Here is a 10,593-nt window from a genome sequence, read left to right on the forward strand (position 1 = left end):
CCTCTGTTGATTCTGTTGGACGCCAGGGTTTCAGATTTGTTCATACTCTGCAATACAGCTGTTGTCAAATCGGATTCACATGACAAATCCGACCATGCTCAGGGATGAGGTTGATGTGAAGCATAAAGGCACGAAAAAAAATCTTTACAAAATCTGATGCAGCCCCCAGTATTATCCGCATCATTATTTACATAATTACATCCAACAATAATTGATGTACGACCTCTACTTAGATTTTGCAAGAAAAAATCGTTTTTATGCTGCTCATATGATACACATTATATCGCCCAAACTGAAAAAAGATTCTTTATTGCTCAAACAACTGCATATCATGCATTATGCCATTATCTCACCAAAAAAGGGTACATGTCTTGTTATACTACACATCACAAAAAATAAACGCACATCTATCTAGGGTACAATAATCGAGGGTGTATGCTAGCATACAGGCTTGGTCCAAAACTGCAAACTGCTTAGCAAAGCCCAGAATTACGGCTGATAAGAAAGAAAACTGGAGGGTAAAACCCCATAAAATGGGTATTTTTGTTCGAAAACAGAAATTATGATAGGTTTGGTGCCAATTCAGATACACTGCTAGCAGAGCTGACTGGTTCTTGTAGGGCAAGGTTCAGTGGAAACATCTCGCACTGTGCAATATGTGCCATCAGCTGGTCCATCAGGACCAACGCAGCCATGGATTCCACCATAGGAACAGCTACAGAAGTATTAAGAAAAAAAGAATAAGATCATAGGGACCAAAAGTGATAAAAGTAGGACATTTTAGGTGGAGCCATTACCTCGTGGGACAACACATGGGTCATGGCGGCCCCTTGCTAAAAGTTCAACATCCTCATGCTCCCTTGACACAGTATTTTGTTTCCTCTGGAAAGGTGAAATTGATATATCAGATAAATGACTATATAGCTTTCTACAAGTAGCAAGCCTGAGATGTAACCTGAATCATCTAAAAGACACCCATAACGTACTGCCATTCTCCAATGCAATACAAGTCACATATGTTGCACCAACTAAACATTTTAATATTCATGGCAGTTACTAAAAGTGTGATATTTTACAAAATATTGGTCCTAATTGCACCCACAACATCACAGTGCTCATCATTCAGAAAGCATTACATGGAAATGATGCTATTGCTAACATTATAAGGAAGCAAAGAAATTTTTTCTTAACAAAACAGAGCAAGTTTTTGAACTGGGATGCCTTACTCCAATAGTTGCTGTTGGCTTAAAAGCTACTTTGAAGTATATAACTTCACCATTTGATATCCCTCCCTGCATGTACATACATACAAGTTAAGCCATCAGTTTCATATGCACGACTATATTACTGAAAAACCAACGATTCAACAGTAAAACAATAGGATTTTAGGATGAAAACCTGCACACCGCCTGAGCGATTAGATCGTGTTCTCACATTTCCAGCCTCATCCATGTAGAACTCATCATTATGCTCACTTCCAGTAAAGTCAGTACCTGGGCACAAGTTATTATTACTTAGGCCAGTTGTAAAGGAGGCAGCATAGCCTCTCAACTGTTCACAAACAATACAAAAACTAAACCTGAGCAAAATAATTCCTTACCGGCAAACCCACTACCAATCTCAAACCCCTTGCTTGCAGGAAGAGATAGCATAGCTTTTGCCAGTTCAGCTTCAAGTTTGTCAAATACAGGAGAGCCGAGCCCCTAAAAATTGTTGTTAACACGGTCATATCAGCTTTCTGAATTCAAATAGGTGTTTTATAAAAAAATAGATGATCAAACTTCAAACATATGATGTGGTCCAAAACCATGGCAATTATGGCTCATGATTAGCAAACGCACACACCGAGCTTATTTGGTTAATTAGATTGGACAACACACACCAAAATCCATAAAATGACTCAATGGGTAGAGACTAGAGAATGCATACTGTGAGCTTATTTGGTTTATTACGTTGGAGGACAAACACCAAAATCAACGACCGCAGAGGCTCAATACTTACACGAGGAACATTTCTTGCAATGCATGTGACCACCCCACCAATCGAGTCCCCTCTAACTCGTACTTTATCAATTGCAGCAATCATCTTCTCTGCATATTCTGGATCAGGACATCTAACAATGTTGCTTTCTATCTGGAACAAAAAACAAGATAAAGTTCAGCAAGCTTGCTGACAGCCTGACACTATCCCATTAATGATGGAGTGGGAGGAGGTGGGAAGCGGAGACCTGTTCCAAGGTTACAGTTTCATAATCAACTGCATCTTCTGGAAGTACGACTTGATGCACTTTGGAAACAAACGCCAAGATCTGCAAGTATATATTCTTCTGTTACAGGGTACTGGAGGATTATTAGAGAGAGAGAGAGAGAGAGAGAGAGAGAGAGAGAGAGAGAGAGAGAGAGAGAACTGCCTTTTGCAGTAGAAATGAAAAGGTAGAAGAAAAGTCTAATTAGTGTAGCGGAATACTTGCATAAGTTGCAATATTTCCAATTGTGCTACACAACAATAAAAAGATAGGATCAAACTATATTATCAACATGATTATCATACTTAGCTCAAGCTAGAAACATGGTCAAATTCAAAACAATCAGAGGAGCAGCTATTTAACAAGAAAGTACTGTTTCAACTGGTTTGATTACTCTTTGTTAAAACCAATATCAATAATAAAATTAATACAAAAGTGCTTTGGATACTTGTACATATTTAGGACGTATCCACAAGCAGGCCTTTTTTTTCATTGTTGCATTGTCTAAGTAACCAGCCCAACTACCATGGTTAATCACAAGCAAGTGTCATAGTTAGATTAGAAAATTGCCAAGTAGGACCACACCTCTACTCCAGATTTAAGCTTAAGAATTTTCTTTGCAAGAGCTCCTGCAGCCACCCTTCCAATGGTTTCTCTGGCAGATGACCTTCCACCTCCCTATCATTCAGCAAGAACAGAAATATGTTTAATTCAAATATGCAAGTAAGAAAAAACATTTGGTAGCAGAAAATGTGCAACTACTAGTTTTACAGTGTGTTAACTAGTCTATACTTATATGTACATGGCAAAAGGTACCTGCACAGCTCTAACACCGTATTTGAAATCATAAGTTGCATCTGCATGGGAAGGCCTGTACGCCTTAGCCATTTCACTGTAATCCTGTAGAGCCAAAATGATTATGAAATAAAAAACGTAGTTCTAACAACTCTTGCCCTTCTAAATATTCAGTTTACATAGGTTTTATTCATCAAAAATACATATCCAGAAAAGTAGATACTTACTCCGCCTCTTTGATCTGTGTTTGGGACAAAAACATGAATTGGCGTGCCAGTGGTCAACCCTGCAGTAAACATATCAGAATTATCATGCTACTGAGGCAAGCTAATACATTCTTACTTCCAAATAGTCTGTCCTGTATTCTGGAAGGTACCATACCTTCATGTGTCCCTGAAAGAATTTTGCATGTATCAGTCTCCTTTCTTGGGGTGGTAATTCTACTCTGGCCCGGACGTCTGTATAAATCAACCTTCCGTATCAGTGAACACCATAGAAATAATCTAGCAATGGCATATTGAGGTTATGCTACTACCCCAATTTGAAATTCATCACTCCACGTGTCACTAACATGTAGGCCCTTAGGCCATGTGTTAGTGAGACAAGAAAGTGATATATCCTGAAACTAATTGCATATACCAAAAATTCCATCCGAGAACCGTATTCTGCAAGAGTTTCGCAAGCATATACTTGCAAAATCCTAAATTTGACAGCAACCACTTGAAATCAATGAAATTTGGAAGAAACACACCTTCTGTCGAGTTCTACTTGCATATCTGCCTCAGTGAGAGGAATTCTGGGTGGGCAACCACTGATGACACAGCCCACACCGCCTCCATGGGACTCACCATAGGTTGCAACCTGGAAGTAGTTCCCGAAGACATTTCCAGACGCCTTCACCTCTGTTTTTGCCAATTTCAGGAGCACCAAATGTTATCTTTTGTAATTCTTGCTCTAAGAAAACAGCAGTCATGTAGTAGAAGATTGAAGAGTCATTTGCCAAAGCATCATAAGAATCGCGGCATACAAATTGATGATGGAAATGCCAAAACAGCCAACACCGAACCAGTTACCATGATCGCCAAGATCTAGAACAGACAAAAATGAATTCAATAGTAAACTATGCACGCTAGCACCTAACGAAGGAATCCTTTTTACTCTTTCCAATCACCCCTACAGAAATTAGAACGAAAACACATCCATATCATCAAAAAGATTGAATCCTATGTCCCCGGAACAAAAATTCAGAAACCTTATTGCCACCAACGCGGGGTATACTGCAATCCACAGAGCTCGAGGCAATCTCCAGACATGTTCGAATAACCGGACCGGCTACGACGCGCACCAAACGAATTTCAGCGCCATGCGTAAAGGGGAGCAGCCGGACGGACCTAGGCGGGCGGCGCGACGACCGCGGCCGACGGAGAAGCGGAGGGAGGCGGGGGCGGTGTCCGGGAAGGCGCCGAGTCCGCGGGGGAGGAAGCGCGAGGACGCCCTGGCGGCCACCGGCGGCTGCGACACGGGCGCGGCCATTGGAGGGCGGTCGGTTTGGTTGGTGAGGGAGGCGGAGTGGAGGATGGGCGGAGGGAGGAAGAAGCAGGAAGCGGAGCGGTTTAATACGCGGCGCGGGGTCGTCACCTACCCCCTCTCCCCGGCCGGGTTCATTTCGTGGCGTGCTGCACCTGCTCCCACCTCCGGTCCGTCCGAACCGTCCCGGTTTGGGTTCGGTTGGTAGCTCACTTGGTCCCGAGAGGTGACGATCCGACGTCTGGACCAGCCGGGCAACGCGAGTTCGCATGATCGGATCCGGCAACAACCACCAACAGGTCACCGGTAAATATGATGCGTGGAATATACCGAATAAAATTCAAATAAAATTTAATAAATATGATAATTTTTTTATCGGAGTCTATCAATACACCTGTTAAATTGGATATATGGGGCCAAATTTTTTCCCATACAATAGCAAACTAGGTAGTAATTTTAGAATATAACATCCAATTTGTATACCTCAGTCAAGAATCACAATAACACTTGGAACAATCCTAAGTTTATACACGTGCATGAAGATGTCAAATCCTAAAAAGCATATAAATTTATATGTTATATTCTGAAATCTCTCAAACTAAAGCAATCCAAACAAGTCATGATTCACGGTCACATGGCACGTGAATTTAGATGTTATATTTAAAATCTCTCGAACTGAGCAATCCAAACGAGTCATGGTTCACGGTCGCATGAATTGCAGGCTTACAACGGCACCTCAGAGCAACGGGAGTTGTAGTATTCACAGCTGGACCTGGGCACAATCCTAGTTTGATTTTACCACTGACCCAAAAAAAGAGATGGAAACACAATGGCAACAGCAGCAAAAGATCTTGCCGTCTAGCAGGTTCTTCCACTTGGAATTTCTTTCACTTCCTTAAACAAGTAAAATACTCATCTTCACTCTTCAGGCATATAGAGAAGGTATTGGCTACATTCCTCGGGCTCAATGAAGACGGAAGGCCAGAATCTATGAGTCCTCGGGGACAACTAGTTTAGGAGAGCTTATAGGATTTAAAATTTAAAATTAAATAAGTGGTTTAAATTTTTATTTTAAAAAAATAAATAATATGGCTCGTCCAAACATCTCCGATGTAACTAGCTTCAACAAATACCAATAATTATAGAAGACAAGGAAGAAAACTTGACAGAAAAAAAAGAACATAAGAGAGGCTTTCTGTTCGAACACAGACATTATGATAGATTTGATGCTAATTCAGATGCACTGCTAGCGGAGCCAACCGGCTCCTGTAGGGCAAGGTTCAGTGGAAACATGTCGCACTGAGCAATGTGCGCCATCAGCTGGTCCATGAGGACCAACGCAGCCATGGATTCCACCACAAGAACAGTTGTAGAAGTAACAAGAACTAAAAATTCAGATCGTTGGGACAAGAGTGATTGAAGTAGGGATTTTATAGGTGTTGCCATTACCTCGTGGGACAACGCATGGGTCAAGGCGACCCCTCGCAAAAAGTTCAACATTCTGATGCTCCCTTGATACAGTATGTTGTCGGATCTGGGAAAGTGAAATGTCTCAGGTAAATGACTATACAACTCTTATCCGCATTGTGTAAAAGACACAGGTAATGTACGACTATTCTCCAACAGATAAACATTTGACTATTATGATAGTTTGCCAAAATAGAGGCTATATAATTACATCCATAACATCATGTTGGTTACCGTTCGAAAAGATTTACACGGAAATGCCGCTACCACTGCCATTTTAAGGAAGAGAAGGAAGTTTTTCTTAACTAAAAGGACGAAGTTTTTTTGAACTGGGATGCCTTACCCCAACACTTGGTGTAATGGTGTTGGCTTAAAAGCTACTTTGAAGTATATAAATCACCATTTGATATCCCTCCCTGCATACAAATACAAGTTACAAATACTGAGCCATCTGTTTTATAAGTACGCCTTGGTTAAAAAAACAATGTTGCAGTGAAGCAATAGGATTTTAGGATGAAAACCTGCACACCGCGTGAGCAATTAGTTCGCGTTCTCACATTTCCAGCCTCATCCATATAGAACTCATAATTTCCGGTAAAGTCAGTACCTGGGCACAAGGTCTTAGTACTTAGGCCAATTTGTAAAGTAGGCAAGCAACATGACAAACAACTAATCCTGAGAAAAATAATTCCTTACCGGTGAATCCGCTACCGATCTCAAAGCCATTACTTGCAGGAATAGAAAGCATAACTTTTGCAAGCTCGGCTTCGAGTTTGTCAAATATGTTAAATGTATATGCATAGTGTGTATTTACTCTCTAATATAAGGTGTTTTATGTATATGTACCATACTTATACATTATATAGCTTACCTTTTGGGCATAGCAATACACCGAGTTATCTAGTTCAATATGGTATCTACTCTTGATCCTCATTCCACCGCCGCTGCTGTCGGTGTGCTATCGGCCGGTCACCGGTGAGCCTCCACTGCCAGCTACAGTGAAGGTAACTCCACCTCTCCTCCCCTTTCTCTCCCCCCTCCACACAAATCCGATGCCCTCTGCTCCGGATCTAGCCCCCTTTGCTCCGGATCTCACCACATATGTGCTCGGTCCCGTCGTCTACCGTCTCGCGGGCCGTCGCCGTCGCCACTGTGCTGCTCGGCTCGGTTGCTATAGCAAAAATGATTATGATTTTGGTGATTAATGTTAATATAGTAATTGAGACTAATATGTTTATCAAAATATATGTTAATATGTCTCATGGATACAATACATCAAGAAGTCAGTGCAGCCGGGACAAGTTTGATTAAATTGGAGAAATCCTAAGAGAATTGACCTCACCGGAAGATCTAGTGCAGAGGGGTTGAACTCACCGGAGCATTGTGCACAGAGGCTGATAGCCTCACCGGATAGTCCGATGCTATGTGTGTTGAACTCACCGGAGTATTTCTGACAAAAGGGGAGAAGGCTGAGGACCTCACCGGATAGTCTGGTGATCTGCACAGGGTAACACCATAGCATTTTTTGCAGAGAAGAATGCGAGTGTAGAAGACTGAAGATCAACCCATCAGAAGGTCCATTTCTTGGTTTGTGCACACCGAAGTATAGCACCAGAGCATTTCTTGTAAAGGCGACTACAGGTACTGAAGAATGAAGATCAACTTACTGAATAGTCTGGTGATCACAGAGATAGTTGCACCTTAGCATTTATAGGGAAAAGAAGAGAAGGTTTAACTCACCGGATGGTCTGGTGTGAATGGAATGAACACCGGATGAATGCACCAGAGTATTTTACACAGAGAGACTGCAAATGCTTGGATAACTCACCGGAAGGTCCGGTGATGGATTTCAAGGCACACTGGATCATACGGTGTTCACAGAGGCTTTGAGTGGAGTTCCAACAGCTATTTTCTGAGTTTGTACTCATCGGATGATCCGGTGTTAGTACTAGTATTCTCATCTGATCATCCAGTATTAACAACTTTTCTGAGCTGTGGGAAAATAGCTAGTTGGCAGGTTTGAGGCTGTAAATACCTCTCCACTCAGTTATTTGAAGGTGTGGCTTGTTGCTGGAGTCTAGAGGAAACTCATATACACTTAAGAAGACATCTAAGCCATCAAAGTGCTTAAAATACCTCTCCACTCAGTTATATACGCTTAGAGAGTGTTTAGTGTTTATAGGCCTAGAGAGAGTTGTAGCTAGGTGCTGTAGCTTGAAGAATGGATCAAGGAGTGATCCTAGTTTGTACTGAGTGGTACGTTAGTGCCTTGGAGTCTTGGTGACTTATCGGCATCTTGGGTCTTGGTGTCTTAAACTTGTTGACCCTTCGACTTGGTGTGGAGTGGCGACAAAATACGTGTACGGAGACGCGGAGACCCTTGCCTTGGTGGATCAAGTTCTGAAGTGATCACGACGGCAAGTGAACAGAAGAGACTAGTGGTGAGACCTTACCTTGGTGGCTTGATGCCTCATTGTGCTTGAGATCTTATCTTGGTGACTTGATGATTGGGAATATATCCTTTGTGGAGCTCTAACGTGAATTATGGGTGACATTCATACCATCGATGCCACGACATAAAAATCTCTTGTGCCGAGTTTGTCTCTCTACCTTATTTATATTTTCGCATTTACATACTTGCAATTTATCTTGCTAGAGTAGGTTGCAATCTTCTTGAGTGGTAGAGTAGATACACTAGATAAACCTAGAGCACATTTAGATAAAAACTGATATAGATTTATTTTGTGAAGTTTTTGGAGCTAATTTGTTTAGGTTTCTAAGTGTCATAATTCACCCCCTTAGGATGTCACCAATCCTCACAGTCGCCCTAATTCAGACCGCCATCGTCATGGTGCTTCCCGCCTCGGCCGTTGTTTCCTCATGTGTGCCTCGCCTCATCCGTGCTCGGCCCAACACCTGCTGTCCGATTCGAGCCACTGCCATCACTCGGCTCCCTCCACCATGTGCTCCTGCCCAGGGTCGAAGAAGACACGGTCGGTGGACATGCACCTGAGGCTCGGCTCCATCGCTAGGGCCTGGGGGTGTGTTGTATATGTTTGCCTTTGTCTATTTACTAGGTTCCTGTGAGTCCATTCCAAAAAAAACATAGGGTTGTTGTTTCTATGCATGTCTACCTTCATGGCGTCCTCTGGGAGGCTAGGTGTCGTTTCGGTCCCGCGGTGCCTGATCTTTTTCAATGGCACCAACTAGGGGGAGTTTGTGTTTCACATGAAGATCCACATGAGTGGTCAGCAACTGTGGGGTTACCTCACTAGCAAGCGGGCACATCCTTCTTATCTCGCTCTTTTGCCTCCACCCAGTTACCCATCGAAGATTGATGATGATATCAAGACCATAATTCTTGACGTTGTCGAGGCTGAGATGAAGACTTACCAATCCAATCTTGTCGTCTACGACACCTAGCTATATGACGAGGCTTGTGCCAAGGTGATCTTGTTTGCAAGCATGGAGTCAAGCTCACGATGTCTCTTAAGGGCATCTTCACTACGCAGCTGATGTGGGCTCACCTGTGCTGCAGTTACGAGATTTGTAACGAGGTGATGTACCTTGCTGTTGTGGAGGAGGCTCGGTCACTTCATTATTTGGACTCCATTGTGGAGGAGTTCCACCATCAGATGCTTGCAATTTGGCACCACCTCGACAGCTTGGCTGCAGTATTGTGGTGCTGACACTTGCACGTGTTGTGACCGCCACATGAGTCAAAGAGAGACTCTTCGGCTTCACGAGTTCCTCTCCTGGCTCTGCCCTGAGTTTGAGACTGTCAGATCATAGCTACTGACATGTCATCCATGCCTATCACTTGATGAGGCGATGCCTGAGCTGTGGGCTGAGGAGACACATCTTTGAGCGGGAGGTGTGAGAAGCGTTCAACAGTCTGCCACCATCCTGGCTGCTTGAGTCTCTTTGTTGGCACCCACACCTTCCCAGGTGCCTCCACCTCCTTCAAAGTCACAACCCTCCCTAGTGATGGCGGGGGCCCCTTCTGGTGTCATGTACGACTATTACGACAGGCCTGGGCACCTTGCTAAGACATGTCGTAAGAAGCACCACGACAAGCAAGCATGTCGTGGTGGCCGCTCCTCTCAGGGTCAAGTGGACCCTTCACTCAGTCAAGTTCTCGCTTGGTGTCTACCGTTGAGCAAGAGTTCCTTGCGCTATTCCACCGTCTGACTACCACAACTTCTATCTTAACACCTGGGACTAGTGCTTAGGCTTCTAGTTTCACACCACCTCCTTCTTCCCACACAAGTATATCATCCAAATGGTTTCTTGATTCTGGTAGCTCCTTTCACATGACTCCAGATTTGGCTCATCTGTCTTCTATGTCATCTCCTAACTCACCACTCATAGTTCATACTGTAGATGGCACCTCCCTTCCTGTTGTAGGACGGGACACCCTCTCTATTTCCACCTTTTATGTTCCTACAATTTCTCATGTTTCTAAACTCACCATGCAGCTTTTGTCCGTCGATCAGATCACTAATTATGGTTGTCGTATCATTCTTGAGGCTGACTCTTGTTGTGTTTAAGATCTCCGT

The 10,593-nt window shown here is 43.2% G+C and overlaps 1 protein-coding gene across 1 annotated transcript; it reads right to left on the bottom strand.

Moving 5' to 3' along the window:
• Window positions 1-278: 278 nt before the first annotated feature.
• LOC133912076 (chorismate synthase 2, chloroplastic-like) lies at window positions 279-4,640 on the bottom strand. Its single transcript, XM_062354639.1, has 13 exons — window positions 4,432-4,640; window positions 3,792-3,942; window positions 3,422-3,498; window positions 3,268-3,326; window positions 3,062-3,145; window positions 2,831-2,923; window positions 2,228-2,308; window positions 2,002-2,133; window positions 1,601-1,703; window positions 1,399-1,493; window positions 1,227-1,292; window positions 798-882; window positions 279-715 (listed from the first exon to the last, which is right to left on the bottom strand). Exons 1-13 carry the CDS (start codon window positions 4,571-4,573, stop codon window positions 561-563), a joined length of 1,323 nt encoding a protein of 440 aa, XP_062210623.1. The 5' UTR covers window positions 4,574-4,640; the 3' UTR covers window positions 279-560.
• Between the last annotated feature and the right edge of the window lie 5,953 nt (window positions 4,641-10,593).

The sequence above is a fragment of the Phragmites australis genome, chromosome 3, assembly GCF_958298935.1.
Source record: "Phragmites australis chromosome 3, lpPhrAust1.1, whole genome shotgun sequence".
Classification (NCBI taxonomy): domain Eukaryota; kingdom Viridiplantae; phylum Streptophyta; class Magnoliopsida; order Poales; family Poaceae; genus Phragmites; species Phragmites australis.

Coding starts and splice junctions, on each gene's coding strand:
- LOC133912076 (XM_062354639.1), bottom strand. CDS start 4,573: ATGGCCGCGCCCGTGTCGCAGCCGCCGGTGGCCGCCAGGGCGTCCTCG. Junction 3,146..3,267: donor ACACAGATCAAAGAGGCGGA/GTAAGTATCTAC, acceptor TTGGCTCTACAG/GATTACAGTGAAATGGCTAA. Junction 2,309..2,830: donor AGCTTAAATCTGGAGTAGAG/GTGTGGTCCTAC, acceptor ATATACTTGCAG/ATCTTGGCGTTTGTTTCCAA.